Consider the following 21,287-nt stretch of genomic DNA (forward strand, 5'->3'; position numbering starts at 1 on the left):
CCCTGTGTGGAGTTTGTATGTTCTCCCCGGGCCTGCGTGGGTTTTCTCCGGGTGCTCCGGGTTCCTCCCACATTCCGAAAGCATGCAAACTTGCAACAATGAGGCACTCTAAAGCAGCCACCCCTACCTAAAGCCCCTGTACCGGGTTCAATTCCAGCTCCGGCCTCCCTGTGTGGAGTTTGCATGTTCTCCCCGGGCCTGCGTGGGTTTTCTCCGGGTGCTCCGGTTTCCTCCCACATTCCAAAAACATGCGTGGCAGGCTGATTGAACACTCTAAATTGTCCCTAGGTGTGAGTGTGAGTGCGAATGGTTGTTCGTCTCTATGTGCCCTGCGATTGGCTGGCAACCGATTCAGGGTGTCCCCCGCCTACTGCCCGAAGACAGCTGGGATAGGCTCCAGCACCCCCCGCGACCCTCGTGAGGATCAAGCGGCTCGGAAGATGAATGAATGAATGAATGTCTTCTCGACGTATAAGGCTTTTTCATATTCAAAGCGTAACTCGGTAAAAAATGTGCAGGTTTTGCTCACAAGAGCCTTCTTACAACTCTCCTCTTTCTCCTCCTCCAGGTGACTCGGCGATTGCCGCCTTTGTGGAGTGGTGGGGTGCCTCCTGGATTACAGTGATCACAGGGGTGTCAGCATTCCATCACGCGCTCAAGACGGCGAACAGGAATCGGTTTGTTCCGTTTGTCACTTGGGACGTTGCGAGCTTCCCCCGTGACTAATGTTTTCATCAGGACGCAAGTCGTCGACTTGGATGATTACTTCTTTCCTATCTGGTGCTCTCACTTAATTCTTTTCGTTGGAGCCCAAAAAGCCTACCAGATTCCCTCATCATGTACGGAAGTTCTCGGTCCGTCTCCAAGCTGGATGCGGTGGGATCCAACGGTAACGGGTCGGCGTCGGGCAGCCCCGGCCGCTCCCCCCGCCTCCCCCGATCCCCGCGTTTGGCTCACCGGCGAAACGGCAGCAGCAGCAGCAGCAGCAACTCCACTGCCGGCCTCACCGGCTCCGGGAAAACCTTATCCATGGAGAATATCCAGTCACTCAATGCCGCTTACGCCACGGGGGGGCCGATGTATTTCGCCGAAGGGACCGAAGACCCGATGGGAATCGGGAGCCTGGGTAGCGTCCTGAACCCCTCCCTGCCAAAAAGTACCATGACGCTGGGCAGGGCCGGGGCGAGGGTGCCTTACGGGGTTCGGACCGCCTTTGTGGGGAGCAACCCGAATATCAACTCTGGAGGAGGGGGTCCTGGGGGGGTGGTGTCCAGTGACTCCATAGCGTTTGGCGGGGACGTGCAAAGTCAGCCCACGCAGGCTTCCACTGTGCCGCACTCCATGAGACAGGTGAGGGTTTTCCTTTCGTACCTTATCCACAAATCATTGAGGCCTTCGAAAAATGTATTTAGTATGTTTCAATTGGTTCTTCGCGGGGGGGCATTAAAAAGCATAAAGTCATGAAATTGATTTTTGCCAAAAATGAAGCCCTTAAACATCCATCCATCCATCCATCCATCCATCTTCTACCGCTTATCCGGGGCCGGGTCGCGGGGGCAACAGCCTTAGCAGGGAAGCCCAGACTTCCCTCTCCCTAGCTACTTCTTCCAGCTCACGCCGGGGGATCCCGAGACGTTCCCAGGCCAGGTGGGTGACATAGTCTCTCCAGCGTGTCCTGGGTCTTCCTCGGGGTCTCCTCCCGGTGGGACATGCCCGCAACACCTCACCAGGGAGGCGTTCAGGAGGCATCCGAATCAGATGCCCAAGCCACCTCATCTGGCTCCTCTCGATGTGGAGGAGAAGCGGCTCGACTCGGAGCCCCTCACGGATGACCGAGCTTCTCACCTTATCTCTAAGGGAGAGCCCGGACACCCTGCGGAGAAAACTCATTTCGGCCGCTTGTATCCGGGATCTCGTTCTTTCGGTCACGACCCATAGCTCGTGACCATAGATGAGGGTTGGAACGTAGATCGACCGGTAAATTGAGAGCTTCGCCCTTTGGCTCAGCTCCTTCTTCACCACGACAGACCGATACAACGTCCGCGCCCTTAAACATTAATGATGTAATCCAGAAGCATTCATTATTTTGTAAATGTGGTTTACACTGGGAAAAAAAGGGGGGAGGAGTCCAACAAGTTGTTTCATGTTCCAATTAGTTTGCGCTTAATTTGAAACTAAAAAAATGTACTTTTGCGTCGTTTGGTGACTCTTCTCTGATGTTCACTCCTTAGTGGTGCTCAAATCCCAACATTTCATCCCCCAATTAAAATCATGATGTTTGATTTCAAACACGCAGTGTTTTTAAACGCTAATTATGCTGTAGGTGCGGGAAGGCGCCATGACAGACCTGCAAAGTCAGCTGCGAGAGGTCCTGCGAGAAAATGAACTTCTCCGCAGAGACGTAAGTATCCGAAACGTCAACGAACGGCAATCTACGCCGCACATGTAAACGCCCAAAATTGCACGCGTTCTTATTCCAGTTGGACGCAAAGGAGTCCAAGTTGAGCTCATCCATGAACTCCATCAAGACATTCTGGAGCCCGGAGCTAAAAAAAGAGCGTGCGCTGAGGAAGGACGAAGTCACCAAGATGACCGTGTGGAAGGAGCAGTACAGGGTGGTGCAGGAAGAAACGCAGGTACCAAATAAACCTTGTGCATTCGCTCTACTGATTACTTGTTATATAAAAAAAAATCAAATAGTTACTCGACTGATTTTTTTTTTTTTGGATTAGTCGTGACTGAAAAATGAGCACAACACCACTGATGTCATTACTGTACGTTTTTATAAAAAACAGTCCGGTAATGCACCCAAACATTTTGTTATTGTGGTCATACTGTCACGAATTAATCACATTTTCATTCATTTCAATGGGGAGAGGTTGTTTGAGATACAAACGTGAGGCACGAGTGTCAAACGGACGCATCGAGCTGTTGAGAGTTCAGCGAGTACAACGCGCTAGCTGATTAGCTGATGTCAAACGTGCACTCACGCTCCTCCTCATAGGTCATGTGCACGCGCCGGGGGGGGGGAATACATGTTAAAACATGAACGCATCCTCTCCCGTGCGCTAATGTGATATCCCCATTTTTCCACTTCCTATCACATCTTCGTATTCTCTTTCTTCTTCATTTACAACACCCCCCCCCCCCCCCCGCCTTCTATTACGGTCATCCAACGGTGAGTCAGCTCTCTCCTTCCCCTCGCTTTCTTCGCCACGTTAGAAACGAAGTGGGCCTCGGGTAATTTATAGCTAGACGCTCCCCTGCGGACAGGCGCACAGCCGCAAGCATGCCGGGTCACGCCTCCAAACGCTTAGGAATGTTCACCTCGGCCCCGCCCTCCCGTGTTTGCTTCCGTCGACTGTGCATCGCGGCCTCGAACCAAAAGAGGGGAACGGGGATGCTGTGTAAACAATAGCGTCACCATGGCGACGGGCTAGCATAGCAAGCATACATTTGTGCAGTTTGTAAACACTAAGAAGCTATCAAAAAGTGTTTTTTTTTTTTTGAGAGCTATGATTTCATCTCAGGGTTATATTTTTCTCTTTGAGTATAGACAGCGGGTCCATTTTTCATTCCTTCTTGATGGCTTTTTTTTTTTTTTTTTCCCCATCCTGGTCGTGGAGATTCAATAAACTAGAAAGCAAGAAAAGGAGCCAGGCGTAACCAAACGCATTAATCTCCATTCCGGCCGTTTTCCCTTTTGGGTCACTCAGGCCGTACTGGTTACATTTGTGTGATTGGTTTCTTGTTTGATCACTGCAGGCGGGGGGAAAAAAAAAGGGAAGCGCAGGGAAGAAAAAAGGCGCAAGGAATGCCTGGAATGTTGGCTTCCTTCTCTTGACTTGATTCTCCACCATCGAGTTCTCCCCGCAGGAGTCTGTCTGAGCTCACACTCGAATGGTAGCCAATCGTTTGTCCTCGCGCGCCAGTAGCGAACGAAAACAATAAGCGGCACTGTCCTTCTGCAGGGCCGCTAAACGGCTACCGGCTGCACGCCGAGCTGCGTGACGTCAGAGACGGCGTGTGTGCCGATGGAGACGAAAGAGAGATGCGGAAGGGGAGAGTGTTTTTGAGGTCTCACGCATGTTGTTTGAGGTTTATTCTGTATGCTATTTTGCGCTATTTTTTTTTGTGGGGGGGGGGGTTTATATCGGTTCATCTAATGTGTGACCCCTTTGTTTGTTTGTGTGTCTGTTCCACTCTGCGTTAATGTGGCTTAGTGTATGACAATCGGGTTTCTTATGTAGTATCCGGCTAGCTGCACAAGGATGATTTGTGTCATTTTTTTTTTTTGTTCACTGCAGTGCAAATCCACCCCCCCCCCCCCCCCGCCCTCCATTCAAGACAATGAAACAGTCTTCTGCAGTTTATTTATTTATTTATTTTTAAATAAATGATGGGATTAACACGGTTGGAGGAGACAAACCCAGCGTCGCCCGAACGCATCGCGGCGGAGACCGCTCGGCGTGCTGACTCATTAAAGGTTTATAATCTCCCCGCTCAGCGCTGAATGTTATTACATTTGGCTTTGAACGGAGTATTTCTAATTTCATTAACCCAAAGCCAGTGACGAGACGCTCCGGCCGACAGATTCCGACAGCCACTTCACATTTCAAAATCAGAATGTTCTACACACCTGCCCCCCCTCCCCACCAAAAAAAAGAATGTGTTTCCCAGCATGGAAAAAAAAATGTGGGGAGGAATGGAAAAAGGATGCACGGCAAATAAAAACTGACCTGGGGGCGGGGGTGGGTGGGGGGGATGAAGGCAATGTTGTGAAAAGGAAGAGGGAAGAATCGATAGGGAAGGCGACTGCATATGGAGATGAAGAAATGATTGACTGACCTAAAACGAGAGCGAGTGTAAATGTTACGCATTAAAAATGAATGCTGGGAGGGGGGGGGGGGCTGCACTGGAAATAGATGGCTGTGATGATGGGTGGTCAACAGTTTCTGTACTCGAGTCATATATTTCAGTTGAGTATTTTGTGTCGTGGGTGACCCGCTGTTTTTATTCCACAGATCAGTATTTTGCAGGAGCTCCTGTAGACTGAAATGTTGTCATATCACTATTTTGCAGGAACTCCTGTAGACTGAAATGTTGTCATATCACTATTTTGCAGGAGCTCCTGTAGACTGATATGTTGTCATTTTTCGACGCACGCAGCAGTTGTTCGTTGACATATGTGCGGGAGTACAAAGGGCACCCGCGGTGCGAACGCAAGTCGACCTGGAAAGGACAACAGGCGTGCTGACTCGGCACTTTCTAAAAAGTCATTTCTTTAAGGCACGTTTGCCTTCGATGCCCGATGCCAACCTCTCAAAAGACAGCGCCCATGGCTTTTGTGTCATCGCTCACTCGGCTCGGCCTCTGCGGCCCGTACCGTTTTCGTCAACCTATGACTCATTATTTCCCCAACTGCCTGTGTATGTGTGTGTGCTGCTTATTGTATTTAATTTTATTAATAATTAATCGAAAATTGCATATTAATTAATTATTTATATTTATTATTATATTTATATTTATATTATAATTATATAAACATTATATAATATTAATTAAATTTTATATTAATTATTTATATTAATTATTATATTTATATTTATATTATGATTATATAAATATTATATAATATTAATTTAATTAATAAAAAATAATTAATTTAAAAAATATTTTATTTTATTTTATTATTAGTTAGTTAATTAATCAAAAAAATTTATATTAATTAATTATTTATATTTATTATTATATTTATATTATAGTTATATAAATATTATATAATATTAATTAAATTAATAAAAAATAATTAATTTAAAATATATTTTATTTTATTATTAGTATTTTTTTGAGTGTCTGCGAGCAAGAAGGAAGCCTTTAAAAATGGCCGCCTCTAGAGCGTGTTGGCTGTGTGTGTTGTTCACACATGAACGCTCACACCTAACAGATGGTCCTCAAACCCGCATGTTTATTTAGGAAGGATGGAGGGAGCGAGCCAGGGAGGTAAATAGGTGGATGGATGGAACAGAGCAGATGGAGAGGATCAGGAGGAGAGGACAGGCAATAACAACAACAAGAAGAAAAAAAAACACGGCACTTGAGTCTTATTAAACTTTCGCTTTGTGCGGGTTACACAAGGAAAGAGAGATTTGCAGGGTGGAGGCTTTGACTTCTCCGACAGTGGCTCCCTCCTCCTTTTTCCTCCTCCTACTCTCACTTTCTCCACTTTCCCCTGCGAGGTTGCTGTGTTTGCATGCCGAGGCCCCCGCGGTAGTCATGGCTCTCCTTATAAGGCTTCATTCCCTGGACAGGAATGAAGCCGGCGCGAAGGCATTCCCGTTTTTTTTTTTTTTTTTCCTTTCCTCCTCCTGGGCTCTGTGCATCTTTGACGTGACGTGAAAAACTCATGTTAAATACATGTGACAGCTGGCTGCTCTCCGAATGTTTTTCCTTGCCTGCGAAGCCCCCACTGACCCTCATGCTGCATCTCAATGTGACTGATTAGGGTCAACATTGCACTGGAGGCGCCCTTCAGCTGTTTTGGATTCACTATTTACGTGTTTGGACTCCGATCCATACATATTCTTGTCATCCGGATTTGTTGTGCAGGCAACGAGGCGAACGTGAGACGATGTTTCTCCATCCGCTCCCTTAAAATGAGGGATTTTCTTATAATTCGTCCATCTTTAGATCCTCTTAGAACATGCGAGTGGGCGATCCCGTACAATGGCTCGTGGCCATTTTGTGCACACACACACACACACACACACACACACACACACACACACAAGACGGATGAGACGGAACGAGTAACAACGGGGAGATGTTTTTTTTTAAAACCTAAAACCAAAGCATCCCGAGCCTATTCTCTGCCCATTCAAAAAAAGAAATCCCATAAAAACAGTTGACAGCAATTGACGTCAATGGCGCTCTTCATTAGGGTTCCCATTGACGGCAGTTGACGTCAGTGGCACTCAAAGGGTTAATATTCAAATTATAGAATAATAATTAAGATGGGGCGGCCCGGTAGTCCAGTGGTTAGCATGTCGGCTTCACAGTGCAGAAGTACCGGGTTCGATTCCAGCTCCGGCCTCCCTGTGTGGAGTTTGCATGTTCTCCCCGGGCCTGCGTGGGTTTTCTCCGGGTGCTCCGGTTTCCTCCCACATTCCAAAAACATGTGTGGCAGGCTAATTGAACACTCTAAATTGTCCCTAGGAGTGAGTGTGAGTGCGGATGGTTGTTCGTCTCTGTGTGCCCTGCGATTGGCTGGCAACCGATTCAGGGTGTCCCCCGCCTACTGCCCGAAGACAGCTAGGATAGGCTCCAGCACCCCCCGCGACCCTAGTGAGGATTAAGCGGTTCAGAAATTAGATTGCATCATTTAGTTTAGCTTTTACTTTTAGTTACTTTTAGTTTTAGTTTTAGTTTTTTTTTTTAAGATACCTGTATATGCTATAGTAGGGCGGCCCGGTAGTCCAGTCTTTAGCACGTCGGCTTCACAGTGCAGAGGTACCGGGTTCGATTCCAGCTCCGGGCCTCCCTGTGTGGAGTTTGCATGTTCTCCCCGGGCCTGCGTGGGTTTTCTCCGGTTTCCTCCCACATTCCAAAAACATGTGTGGCAGGCTAATTGAACACTCTAAATTGTCCCTAGGAGTGAGTGTGAGCGTGGATGGTTGTTCGTCTCTGTGTGCCCTGCGATTGGCTGGCAACTGATCCAGGGTGTCCCCCGCCTACTGCCCGAAGACCGCTGGGATAGGCTCCAGCACCTCCCGCGACCCTAGTGAGAATCGAGCGGCTCGGAAGATGAATGAATGAATAATTAAGATGATTAATCTGTTTTCATTAGCGCGCTGCCATTTTATCCTTGTGCCATCCACTGCTGTTGACCTAAATGAAGGTCCAAGTGCCCTTGGGCTTGTATTGTGAATGTCACGTGACCAAACTCAGACGACAGGTGAGCTGTGACATTTGCAATGCAAGCCTGAGGACATTTCGGTGTCCCTTGATTTCATATTTATATTGAAAAGAAGTAGCTTTCGGGCCTCTGTACTGACTGGTGACTAAACAGCTGACTGCTGTGCGGAATCAGGAGGCGTTTGATGGGTTCAAAGGTGAACAAAGATGACTCAGCCGAAGCACTGGAGAAAAAAAAATGTTTTCTGACCCTTTTTATTTTTCTTCCAGCATCATGAACACTGCACTGTTCTTGCCTTTTCACATCTAATCCGTTGTATTCCCATGAGTGTTTTTAAAGGCTTCCTAATGGATGCCTCAATTATTTCCCTCTCCTGCGTCTCCGTCAATCTCTCAAGTGGTCTGACATTTCTCAGCTGCACATTCCAGCTGCGTATGCCGGTGGGAGGTGTGGCACAAACGTGTGCGCTGGATGTGCGTTCTTATCATCCGGCTCGCTCGTCTGAAAACCTTGTGAAGTTGGCACTGCGCTCACTGATGCAAGCTGCGTTCGTGCGGGACTGTTTGTTTACCTCGAGCCGCCCCCGATGCGGTTTTTGTATGCTTGACGAGAGCGATCGTGCGGTTGCGCGTCTGTGTTTGCGTGCCTGCGCCGTTAATTTATCCGGGAATTGGGTAGCAGCGGAAGTCCTTGTCTTTTCAAAGCATATTTCTTCATGAACATGTGCATGCATTTTCTGCTGAATGCAAGCAGGACGGTTTCTATTTGCAATTAATATTTGTTTCTATTAATGCTAGAAGAACAACTACTGATTCCATCTCATGCATTATTTATTTGTTCAATGCAATGTGAATTACAGTGATGAATTGCAATTAGCTTTGATAATATCATATGTTATTTTCACAAGTCTTGGGATGTATTTGGGCTAACTTGAATTTGATTGGATTTCGTGTCATGTCATGTGATGGTATGACAAAAAAAATGAGGCCTTGGATCTTTGCATCCTTGAATTTTGAGGAAAGGAAAATTCGTTGAATCCTTGATTGAGAAAATTAATTGGTAAGAAGGTACATATATACTACAAAAATATCAAGTGGGAAAACCAAAAACATATACCGACTGTTATTCTGCGTTTTGGCCCCTTGGGGCAGTGTCGTGCCGTGAATAGATAGAGTACATACTTAGAATGAGAAAAGAAGAAGTTTCCATTGACCTTTAGAAGTAAAACTCCTCATTTGTTCCACAGACTGCGAAGAATCTCTGCCTTTTGGTAGCGTTAGCTTACCTCCGTGAATGTGTTTCCACAGTGTGTCTACATATTATGAATATGAATAATTAGAATATAACATGCATGGCAGGCTGATTGAACACTCTAAATTGTCCCTAGGTGTCTGAATGAAATGAATGAATAATTAGAATATTAGTTATTTGAAGGAATATGACTCTCGAAAGTGATGCTAACTCTCATTAGCATTTGAATAACACCACCTCCATTGGCTTTAGGATTAAAGCACATTACGTTTTAAAAAAGAAGAATATTTTCTTTTCAACACAGTGTTTATAATTGTATTTTGTTGTGCGTTTGGTCGACGGTAAATTTCAATTAAGGTGTTATTAAACAGCTGAAAGCACATTTAGGGACGGCAGAATCACATAGGCTACATGCTACACGTGTTGCGTTTACTGTACTTTCACAACATCGGGAATTTGTAAACGCACCGAGCCGTTCTGCTTATTCATGTTTTTTCACCAATTGTTACGCTTCATAGCTCGAGAGAAGCCACAATCATAATCATTGAAATTTCGATTAATCGTCCAGCCCTACAACCAAATGTTTATATTGTTTTCATTTTTTCATCTTCTATGAAACAGTGGTCCCTTGAGATCTTCTTGCAGTGTTTTGGAGTCCACATTAGAACCAGAATCACCTTTATTTTCATTATACTGCATACAACGAAATTTGGGTGCCACTCCTTAGTGCAATTTGTAAAAAAAAAAAAAAAACATTATATTAACTTTTTTATTAAAGTGTAATAAATGTTTTTTTTTTCAATTACAAAGGCCTCCATTCATTTCTGACATTTAGAGCTACCTTGAGCTACTGCTTGTTGTAAGGTGTCCTTGAGTTTCTAGAAAGGCGCCCACAAATAAAATATTATTATTATTATTATTATTATTGTCTGTCTCCACCAGCATCTCCAGTGCACCATCCAGGCCTTGCAAGATGAGCTCCGAATCCAGCGCGATCTCAACCAGCTGTTCCAGTCCGATTACTCCGAGACGGGCCGCCTCGGATCCCAGGCTATCTCCCCGCAGGAAATGACAGAGGAGAACTTCCTGCGTCTCCACAGCGAATATGAGCGGCAGGTCAAGGAGCTCTTCCTCCTGAGGAAGACCGTGGAAGAGATGGAGCTGAGGATCGACACTCAGAAGCACACTTTAAACGCCAGGTGAATTTCAGGCATTTGGGTTGATCATGAATCGTGAAATAAGTCTGGGTATCGTCCCAATACCGATGATAGACTACAATCACGAAATGAAGCAGCTTTCGCAATTTGACAATTACATCCTATAATATTATTCAGCCCTTACTGTCAAGGCACTTCTCTCTCGCCAAAAGGGACGAGTCCATCAAGAAGCTTCTGGAAATGCTGCAGAGCAAAGGCCTGTCGTCTCGCGCCAGCGAGGAGGATCACGAGCGGACGAGGCGGCTGGCCGACGCCGAGATGACCATTCACCAGCTAGAGGGTTTACTGGAGCAGAAGGACAAGGAGATGTTGCTACTCAGAGAGGTGTGTGCGAAGATCACCATCCTATTAATGCGGCTTTCATATTCATTGCTTCCAACAATCCACACCTCATCCAACACTTCCCTCTAGTGGTGAATTATTGTTAGTGCCTTTTTTTAAATATGAAAGTCATACAGCAGGGGTGTCCAAACGTTTTGCCAACGGGGCCAGATTTTATGTTGGTAAAATGTCGGGGGGCCGACCTTGGCTGACATTCTTTACATTGAACAACAATATTGTTCAACAAATTTTAGTAAGCCAGTCTGTTTCACATTTCCATTTTTATTTTAATTTCAACAATCTTAAGAATTTTTTTTTTGGTTCATTTGAAACGGGTATATCACATGCAACTGCTTATTCACTTGACTTTTTCTTAAACAGAAGTCTCCTGAGTCTTCATTCATTCATCTTCCGAGCCGCTTGATCCTCACTAGGGTCGCGGGGGGGGTGCTGGAGCCCATCCCAGCTGTCTTCGGGCAGTAGGCGGGGGACACCCTGAATCGGTTGCCAGCCAATCGCAGGGCACACAGAAACGAACAACCATTCGCGCTCACACTCACACCTAGGGACAATTTAGAGTGTTCAATCAGCCTGCCAGGCATGTTTTTTGGAATGTGGGAGGAAACCGGAACACCCGGAGAAAACCCACGCAAGCCCGGGGAGAACATGCAAACTCCACACACGGAGGCCGGAGCTGGAATCGAACCCGGTACCTCTGCACTGTGAAGCCGACGTGCTAACCACTGGACTACCGGGCCACCAATATAAACACGGAGTGATGTCTTGTTAACTCGTGAGTGATGCCCTCTAGTGTCTAAATGCTATTACTCATTTAGTGAATGCTATTACTCATTTAGCCACTAGAGGGAAGCACTACTCTATGAAACATCACTCACCAGTCTACGAGACCTCAGTCAATGCAACACGTGTTCCATTGCGCCCAACCTGCGGGCCAGACGGCACTGATTTTATGACAGGGGCCGAGGGCCGGATGAAATTCGACCGCGGGCCGGATTTGGCCCCCGGGCCGGACTTTGGCAGAGTCAAAGCTGAACATTCTTTCCACTGAACTGTTCGCCAATCAGTTGCTAGGCAGTTTTCACACATCTTTACATTTAATGACACCATGGCCTACATATTATGTTTCTATGCACATGGCCCCCAAGCCATGTCAGCCTGCATTGCTTTCATGTATGTGTAATTTTGCCCCCCTGTGCCCCTGAGAGTAGTTTCTCCCAAAGAGAAGCAGTGATGCGGACATTCCGCCGCGCTCGCTTTGTGCCCCGGCGCTCTCGTTTTCTTTCCTCTTTTCTTCCCGTTGTGCTTCGGCATCCCCTCTGTTCTCTCACTTCATTCGCCCCGTGAGATCGGACAGGATAGCAAATCGGCATTTCAACCAATGAGCTCACATAGAGTGCCTCGTGGTTTGATTTTCGCAAGAGTTTTGTCGTTGATTCCAATTGTTTACTGAGCTTTTTTTGGCGATGTGGGACGATCGGATCGACCCGTGGAGGCTCAAAGCCAGCGCATCGGCGAGGGGAAAACAACTCTACCCTGGCTCCTCCTCGGCCCCCATCACTCCCTCATTTCCCGCCGTCCCACCTCCCTTCCACGTGTCTCCCCCATTCCAGCCTTCGCGCTCTTTCCCCGTGCCCCATTCGCGTCACCCCCACGTCCGTTCCTCACCTTCCTTCCCTTCGCCTTCCCCACCTTCCCGTCGCGACCATCCCGCCATCTTCGCCCCCTTCTGCCCTCCTCCTCATGTCCACCTCCAGCACCCTGCGCCCTTGACACGAACCAATCACTCCTCCCCCGCGGTTGTCATCGCGCGACCATCTCCTCCACCGCCCCGTCCCCCCCTCCAACCTCGTTTGCCGTCGCCCGCTGACGCTCGCTCCGTTTTTGTCCCTCAGGAGCTGCACAGGAGGTACGAAGCAGCTCCTGAGTCCACCAAGACCAAGGCCCTGCAGACGGTCATCGAAATGAAGGTGAGGCTCAAAGAAAAAAAAGGTCCCCCCCCGCGCACACTCTCGACGCTTTCATTTCCCGACAGGATGCCAAAATCAGCTCGCTGGAGCGCGGCATGAGGGAACTGGAGGAGGAGGTGAACATGCTCAAGTCCAATGGAGCGCTCAGCACCGAGGAGCGAGAGGAGGAGATCAAGCAGATGGAGGTGTACCGATCCCACTCCAAGTTTATGAAGACGAAGGTGACTTCATTGAAATCGCATTTTCTTACTTGAACAAAGCGGGGATACATCAAGCGAAATAGGGCAGGAAGTGGCTTCCTTTTATGGGCTGTGTGTCTGGCGCTGCCACAGGATATACTTTCCTCCTCCTCGCCAGGTTGATCAGCTGAAGGAAGAGTTAGGTCACAGCCAATCAGAGAAGGAGGAGCTCAGGGAACGGGCCAATGAGCTGCAACGCGAGGCGTCCGCAGTAAGAGACGCGCCTCCGTCTCTGCCTGTTGGCTGCTGTCCTGCCGCTCGACAGTCCGTGTTCGCTTTTTGCCTCTCGCGCCGCTTCTATCGCTTCTTTCGTCGATTCCCACTAGCGTGACTGATGTCCACGACGCTAACCCGCTCAACCTTCCATGCATGACGTTTCCCAGTAGCTTAGTTAGGCTTGTTGATAGGTTGACTAATATTGCATAGAATAGTTACTGTGTGTGCGCTTTTCACCAAGACATTTCAGCATTAGGCGACTTTGTAGTGGAGTACAGAAAATGCATCAAAAATATATGTGAAAAAATAGGAAGAAAGAAAAGCCCCAAAAGTCACCACGATGATGTCTAAATAACATTTAATAAATAATATTAATTATAATAATTATAATATATTTATTAATATATATTATATGTTTATTTTTTATTTTGTAAAAATATTTAAATATTTATTTTAAAAATATACACATTTTATTTAGATATTTATATATATATTAATTATAATATAAAATAAATAAAAAATTCATGTCTATACGTCACACACTCCTTCAAAAACATTCCAAAAGGCTTTCCACCACTACGCGAGTCCATCTTTTTTTTTTTTTTAACCTCTCCTTTTTTCATTATTTATGAAAAAAAAAACAGATGGATCAGGTGAAGCAGGAGCTGAATCGTAAGGACAGCGAACTGTTGGCGCTCCGCACCAAACTGGAAACTCTGAACAACCAGTTTTCGGACAGCAAGCAACACGTGGACGTCCTCAAGGAGTCGCTCACCGCCAAGGAGCAGCGGGCTGCCATATTACAGACCGAGGCACAGTTGCTGTTCCATGACCCCCCCCCCCCCAAAAAAAAGGACATCACATCAATCAGATGCGATGATGTTGACCTTCTCATTGTGATGCGCGCAGGTGGACGCGCTGCGGATTCGCCTGGAGGAGAAAGAGTCGCTTCTGTCCAAAAAGAGTCAGCAGATATCGGAGATCTCAGACGAGAAGAGCACACAGAACGGAGAAATCAGCGACCTCAAGGACATGCTGGATGTCAAAGAGCGCAAAGTCGTCGTGCTTCAAAAGAAGGTTAGTGGCTGTTGTTGGTGTGTGCGCACACACCCCAAAAAAAATTGTTATAACACTAGGCAGTTTCATTTCATGGGCGGCCCGGTAGTCCAGTGGTTAGCACGTCGGCTTCACAGTGCAGAGGTACCGGGTTCGATTCCAGCTCCGGCCTCCCTGTGTGGAGTTTGCATGTTCTTCCCGGGCCTGCGTGGGTTTTCTCCGGGTGCTCCGGTTTCCTCCCACATTCCGAAAGCATGCAAACTTGCAACAATGAGGCACTCTAAAGCAGCCACCCCTACCTAAAGCCCCTGTACCGGGTTCAATTCCAGCTCCAGCCTCCCTGTGTGGAGTTTGCATGTTCTCCCCGGGCCTGCGTGGGTTTTCTCCAGGTAGTGCGGCTTCCTCCCACATTACGAAAACATGCAAACTTGCAACAATGAGGCACTCTAAAGCAGCCACCCCTACCTAAAGCCCCTGTACCGGGTTCAATTCCAGCTCCGGCCTCCCTGTGTGGAGTTTGCATGTTCTGCCCAGGCCTGCGTGGGTTTTCTCCGGGTGCTCCGGTTTCCTCCCACATTCCAAAAACATGCGTGGCAGGCTGATTGAACGCTCTAAATTGTCCCTAGGTGTGAGTGTGAGTGAGGTTGTTCGTTTCTGTGTGCCCTGCGATTGGCTGGCATCCGATTCAGGGTGTCCCCCGCCTACTGCTCAAAGACAGCTGGGATAGGCTCCAGCACCCCCCGCGACCCTAGTGAGGATCAAGCGGCTCAGAAGATGAATGAATGAATGAGTTTCATTTCATCGAACTGCAATTTCAAACCACAACCAGCAGACGGCGCCATAACACAGGCTAGCGAAAAAGCTGCAGCACCCCCAGCACTTTTAGTGCCATTTTACAAGAAATGGTTGTCTGACTGCATATTTGGGGAGCGAGACATATCTGCGGGAAAATCAAGATGCATCCGCCGAATTAAACAAAATCCACTTGCGCCATTTATCCTGATCATCATTAGTTTGGGAGTCCAGTGGTCAAGTGCATTCTTTGAAAGTCTCCCATTAACAGACGGGAGTTCATGAAAGACATAATTACCAATCAAGACAGAAGAGAGGAGAAAAGGGCGTGAGGGCGTGTTTTGAAATGCAGATGAATACTAATGAGCTGCCCTCGTTCAATAAAAGATGGCCTCTTGTCGGCTTCAAATGGAATGCGAGGCAAACTGTCTTGAGCGGGCGCCGGTGACGCGCCCCGCTGTTCCCACCCGGGTCGCATCGTTCCCGGCTTGTTTTTAAGCCATTTGCGCATGCTGAAATACCCGTCGGAAGCTTATTATTGCGACGGTTGGGGGGGGTTCCCCGTCGACAATTTTGTCAGTTTCGAAAAGTGCAGAAGGGGATCAAAGACTTGCGGCTTTTCAATGTCAAGCGCCCCGAGTGTGTGCGAGGAGGGCGAGCTGTCAGTCAAGCTGTCAAGTCAGCGGTTGATTAATGAGGTGCTGGAGATGTTTTAGTGCACGCACCAAAATACACGCCATGAAAGTGGGAGGTTTCTTTTTATTTTATTTTTTTCCTTGATGACATCATTTTTCATGTCTCAAATCATAAAGACACAAAAAAAGGAGGGACTCTAGTTTTATGTTACCAATTTCTTTTAAATAGTTGATGGTAACGTGATAAAAGCCAAGGCGATGATCTGTTCACACCATTCATTCATCTTCCGAGCCGCTTCATCCCCACTAGGGTTGCGGGTGTGCTGGAGCCTATCTCAGCTGTCTTCAGGCAGTAGGCGGGGGACACCCTGAATCGGTTGCCAGCCAATCACAGGGCACACAGAAACGAACAACCATTCGCACTCACACTCACACCTAGGGACAATTTAGAGCGTCCAATCAGCCTACCATGCATGTTTTTGGAATGTGGGAGGAAACCGGAGCACCCGGAGAAAACCCACGCAGGCCCGGGGAGAACATGCAAACTCCACACAGGGAGGCCGGAGCTGGAATTGAACCCGGTGCAGGGGCTTTAGGTAGGGGTGGCTGCTTTAGAGTGCCTCATTGTTGCAAGTTTGCATGCTTTCGGAATGTGGGAGGAAGCCGCTCTACCCGGAGAAAACCCACGCAGGCCCGGGTGGAACATGCAAACTCCACACAGGGAGGCCGCAGCTGGAAGTGAACCTGGTACAGGGGCTTTAGGTAGGGGTAGCTGCTTTAGAGTGCCTCATTGTTGCAAGTGTGCATGTTTTCGGAATGTGGGAGGAAACCGGAGCACCCGAAGAAAACCCACGCAGGCCCGGAGAGAACATGCAAACTCCACACAGGGAGGCCGCAGCTGGAATTGAACCCGGTACAGGGGCTTTAGGTAGGGGTGGCTGCTTTAGAGTGCCTCATTGTTGCAAGTTTGCATGCTTTCGGAATGTGGGAGGAAGCCGGAGCACCCGGAGAAAACCCACGCAGGCCCGGGGAGAACATGCAAGCTTCACACAGGGAGGCCGGAGCTGGAATCGAACCCTGTACCTCTGCACTATGAAGCCGACGTGCTAACCACTGGACTACCGGCCCGCCCATTCTGTTCACACCAGTACAAATATATTAAGACTGGCGGCGAGCAGATGAGCCAAAACGATCGAGGCCAACTGCAATTTTCATTCAGTCCACTCCTTTTAAAAACACGCCCTTTGTGAATTTGCAACGTCAGTTCATCAACCTCTCACTCACTACACACTGTATTCATGACCCCTTAGTTGGCCCCGAGGACCCATTTTGGACAGTCATACGCTTCCAACTTCATTGGAACAGTTTTGCGAAGGCCCGCGCGGTGCCCCAAAGGCGCGCTTGGCCGAATTTGCTATGGAAGCGTTTCAGTCATCAAACACCACCAGCCAAAATAGCCAAACGTCATCTTTTCCGACGGCCATTTTCCCGATACGTTCAGAAATCTGACACACAGTTGTATTTATTTCTTCTCCTCTCGCAGATCGAGAACCTCCAGGATCAACTGAAGGACAAGGACAAGCAGCTGAGCGGCCTCAAAGGCCGAGTCAAATCCTTACAGACGGACACCTCCAACACGGACACGGCTCTGGGAACCCTGGAGGAGGCGCTGTCTGAGAAGGTACGCGACACCCGCTCGCTCCATTCTGGATGTCGTCGTTCCCCCCCCCAAAAAATCCGACCACCCGCGTCTTTTAAGCCAGCGGGAAGCGAACCAGTAATCACACGGCCTGCTTATTAAATTATTCACGGCGTGTCTATTAATTATTTGGTCACTCATATTCGGGGCCAATGTGTGTATTGGCAGGCGTTAGGTGAGTGTCGTCTCCTACTTTCCCAAGCCCCCCCCCGACTCCCCCCCCCCCTCCTCATTTTTATTGCATTGGATGTCTTTCCTGCTTTCTTTTACATTCTATCTTTCCCCCTTATGTCACACCAACACCGCGCTCTTGTCGTGTCTTCAATTTGAACTCCCGTTCACTCGCTTGGACCGACCACGGCCCCGGCGTCTATAGTCGTTTAGTGGATATAAAATACGCCGCCAGAACGGATTATGTGTCGAAAATCACGCTTTGGCTGTTTATCCTGTCGGCGCTGCCATACATATTAAATTTAATGCAACTGTTATGAGCGTGGAAATTCAATCTGGATTGAAGGTGCATGATTTTTTATTTTTATTTTTTTTTAAATGTCGTTGTTTCCATCTGTCATTCTTCCCCCTCGCCGCATCCAGGAACGTATCATCGAGCGATTGAAAGAGCAACGGGAGAGAGAGGAACGAGAAAAGGGAGATGAGGTGGAGTCCACCAAGAAGGAGCTGAAGGAGCTACGGGAGAAAGTTTCCCAGATGCAGGCCGACCTTGCGGACCGCGAGGTACACGCGCAAACATCGATATCGGTGCTATTCTCCACCCTCACCTTCCCTGTCAAGGAGAACCTTGACTGATCTATCGCCGTAGAACAGATCCCCCCCCCCCTCTCCTGGCCAAGGTCCTTGTGCCTAAGGACCGCAATGATAAAACAGTCACGTCCCCTTGACAACATAATATAAGACCGGCGGTCGGCGGGAAGCGCACCTCCTCGTGACCTTTTATGCAAAACGCACATCTGTGGGGAAAACGAAGGAGAAAGGAAGGGGGGGGCGGGGGCGGGGGGTGACGAGGCAATTTCCTGCACTCGTAATGACGCTGGCATTCGCTGCTAATGCGTGCGGTTAGCAACGCTGGAATGAGGTTTTGAAAATCCTGAAAAATATTCAAATCAAGTACTGCCAATTCGATACCTCTATTAAAACCTGGATAAATGGATGCAAATTTATCGAGCATCTTTCTTATATACCCGCAGATGTAGCATCTGCATGTTCGATACGCGGGCGGCCCGGTGGTCCAGCGGTTAGCGCATCCACCTCACAGTGCAGAGGTACCGGGTTCAATTCCAGCTCCGGCCTCCCTGTGTGGAATTTGCATGTTGGGTTTTCTCTGTGGGTTTTCTCCGGGCTTCCTCCCACATTCCGAAAACATGCAAACTTGCAACAATGAGGCACTCTAAAGCAGCCACCCCTACCTAAAGCCCCTGTACCGGGTTCAATTCCAGCTGCGGCCTCCCTGTGTGGAGTTTGCATGTTCCACCCGGGCCTGCGTGGGTTTTCTACGGGTAGTGCGGCTTCCTCCCACATTCCGAAAAAATGCACACTTGCAACAATGAGGCACTCTAAAGCAGCCACCCCTACCTAAAGCCCCTGTACCGGGTTCGATTCCAGCTCCGGCCTCCCTGTGTGGCGTTTGCATGTTCTCCCCGGGCCTGCGTGGGTTTTCTCCGGGTAGTGCGGCTTCCTCCCACATTCCGAAAGCATGCAAACTTGCAACAATGAGGCACTCTAAAGCAGCCACCCCTACCTAAAGCCCCCGTCAAGTGAGACTTTTTTTCCCCTTCCCTTTTTTCTCCTCCTAGCACGTACTGAGTAGTGATCATGAAAACCTTTTAAAAGAGGAACCCCACCCAAACACTGCGCTAAAATGCACACAATATTGTTTAAAAAAAGAAAGAAAAAAAAGCCAGGGTGGGTAATTTCGCCTTCTCTGACTCGAACTATAGTATGCGGTTACTTTTAGTATGTCGTGGGCTCATGAAACCCGTCGTTGTATAATTTCCAAATATACACGGGAGAAAATAAGCATTCCGGAATGCCCGTGTGGGGTTTGCCTGACAACAGCGGCATTACACCCACCCACACACACACACACACACACACACACACAAAACCTAAATACTGGATAACGAGAGGAAAGCAGCAAGTATTTTCTGACCGAACACGATCATCCGCAGTCTGGTTTTTTGGAGTCGGCCGAGTGTAAAATTATACGTCTTGGTGGCTCCCCGGACGCGTCTCTATCACTGCTACAAAGACTGAAAAGGGGGGTGAAAAAAAAAACGGAGATGGACTTCACGCATGGAAAGATGAAGTGGGAAGAATGAGGTGGGGGGAAAAAAAGAGAGAGAGTCAGGTCATGGGAAAAAGTTTTGAAGAGCAGCGTGATGATGAGTCACGCTCTTGACTTGAGAGGAATACCTCAAAGGATAAAAATACCATTTTATTTTGATTGAGGGCTTTTATTTTCCCCACGGTTATGAGTAAGATGCAAGGAGCAGGTTATTGCGGGACGGAAGTGCTTTTAAAAGGGGTGGGGGGGGGGCGCCACCCGTCAAGGCAAAGAGGTTAAAAGGTCCGGTATGCTATGATGGAATTATAATTCAAACATCCGTTCTGAATTATGAGTGACGGATCAGATTTTGATGATCTGGAATTATTCTCCACATCGAGAGGAGCCAGATGAGGTGGCTTGGGCATCTGATTCGGATGCCTCCTGAACGCCTCCCTGGTGAGGTGTTCCGGGCATGTCCCACCGGGAGGAGACCCCGAGGAAGACCCAGGACACGCTGGAGAGACTATGTCACCCAGCTGGCCTGGGAACGCCTCGGGATCCCCCGGGGAGAGCTGGAAGAAGTAGCTAGGGAGAGGGAAGTCTGGGCTTCCCTGCTAAAGCTGTTGTCCCCGCGACCCGGCCCCGGATAAGCGGTAGAAGATGGATGGATGGATGGATGGAATTATTATTATAACAATTTTTTTTTGCATTCACCCCCCAAGGCGTCGGTTTTGGACCTGAAAGAGAAGGCCTCCTCCCTGGCCTCTTCGGCTCTGAAGAAGGACAACCGTCTGAAGAGCATGGAGATCACTTTGGAGCAAAAGAAGGAGGAGTGTGTCAAGCTGGAGAATCAACTCAAGAAGGTCCGTAAGTCAAACGCAGATGGTGCATGGACGTCCGTTTCTCCATTTTTGAGTCTTTGTGTAGGCAGACTCCCAGTTGGGTCGGTTTTGATTGACACTCGGCGCGTGTGAACGTGTGTGTGTGTTGCGTTTTTTTTTCTTCTCTCTCTCTCTCTCTCCTCATTTATTTGTCTTCTCCTGCACACACATCTGCCCATTATGCTGTCAAGACACCCAAACATTTACGCTCCACATAAAGACCCGTAAAAGGGCTTGCGCACTCCCAAAACTAATACGGTTTATAACTTGCGGGCACACACACACACACACACACACACACACACACACGTGCGTATGCATACGCAAAATGTGTCCCAAGAGCAACATTTGCTTCTGGGAAACACATCACAGCTGTTATAACTTCGGGTCCTAAACTTTGGGTTATTTTTCTTTGTTTTTATTTTTGGTGTGTATCTTCCTTTTGGCACAGCAGAGGTGGTGCGGGGAGCCAATGCGACTACTGTGTGTTTATAGGCAAACATCATCTTAGAAACAATCCCAACCTAGTTCAGAATTTGGAGATCGGTTTGCAGTCAGAAACGACTGACAACTCTGGCGTCATCGATTGTCTTTTAGCGTTTCAATTCTCTTTCACGGCGCATTTGTTTGGTATTAGCGGTCTGCAGCTAGCTACCACGCGGCGTCGGCTGCAGAGCGCCCTGTTGTTGGCTGTGAGTGCATGCATGCCACACAGATAAAGATAGAAGGCAAACCTTCTGGTCTTTTTTGGGGGGGGGGAGTTAAACTTATTTACAGCTAGCATGTGAACCGC

At 48.1% G+C, this 21,287-nt stretch overlaps 1 protein-coding gene across 7 annotated transcripts in view; it reads left to right on the top strand.

Annotated features, from left to right (window-relative positions):
- The window catches only part of LOC127593812 (ELKS/Rab6-interacting/CAST family member 1-like), a 69,929-nt gene that overhangs the window by 5,387 nt on the left and 43,255 nt on the right, over window positions 1–21,287 (top strand). For 4 of the 7 annotated variants that reach the window (XR_007960517.1, XM_052055464.1, XM_052055459.1 and 1 more), the window contains exons 2-14: window positions 569–1,350; window positions 2,324–2,401; window positions 2,481–2,636; window positions 10,109–10,365; window positions 10,536–10,707; window positions 12,618–12,692; window positions 12,758–12,913; window positions 13,050–13,142; window positions 13,792–13,959; window positions 14,057–14,224; window positions 17,174–17,311; window positions 17,924–18,064; window positions 20,336–20,476. Coding sequence is in view for 5 of the 7 variants with exons in the window: in XM_052055464.1 (XP_051911424.1) it covers window positions 838–1,350; window positions 2,324–2,401; window positions 2,481–2,636; window positions 10,109–10,365; window positions 10,536–10,707; window positions 12,618–12,692; window positions 12,758–12,913; window positions 13,050–13,142; window positions 13,792–13,959; window positions 14,057–14,224; window positions 17,174–17,311; window positions 17,924–18,064; window positions 20,336–20,476 (2,256 nt within the window). In the remaining 2 variants the exon portion in view is untranslated. The remainder of the gene's footprint in view (window positions 1–568; window positions 1,351–2,323; window positions 2,402–2,480; window positions 2,637–10,108; window positions 10,366–10,535; window positions 10,708–12,617; window positions 12,693–12,757; window positions 12,914–13,049; window positions 13,143–13,791; window positions 13,960–14,056; window positions 14,225–17,173; window positions 17,312–17,923; window positions 18,065–20,335; window positions 20,477–21,287) is intronic. The other 3 variants (XR_007960518.1, XM_052055461.1, XM_052055462.1) reach the window with 1 other exon arrangement.

This window comes from Hippocampus zosterae, chromosome 21 (genome assembly GCF_025434085.1).
Source record: "Hippocampus zosterae strain Florida chromosome 21, ASM2543408v3, whole genome shotgun sequence".
NCBI lineage: Eukaryota > Metazoa > Chordata > Actinopteri > Syngnathiformes > Syngnathidae > Hippocampus > Hippocampus zosterae.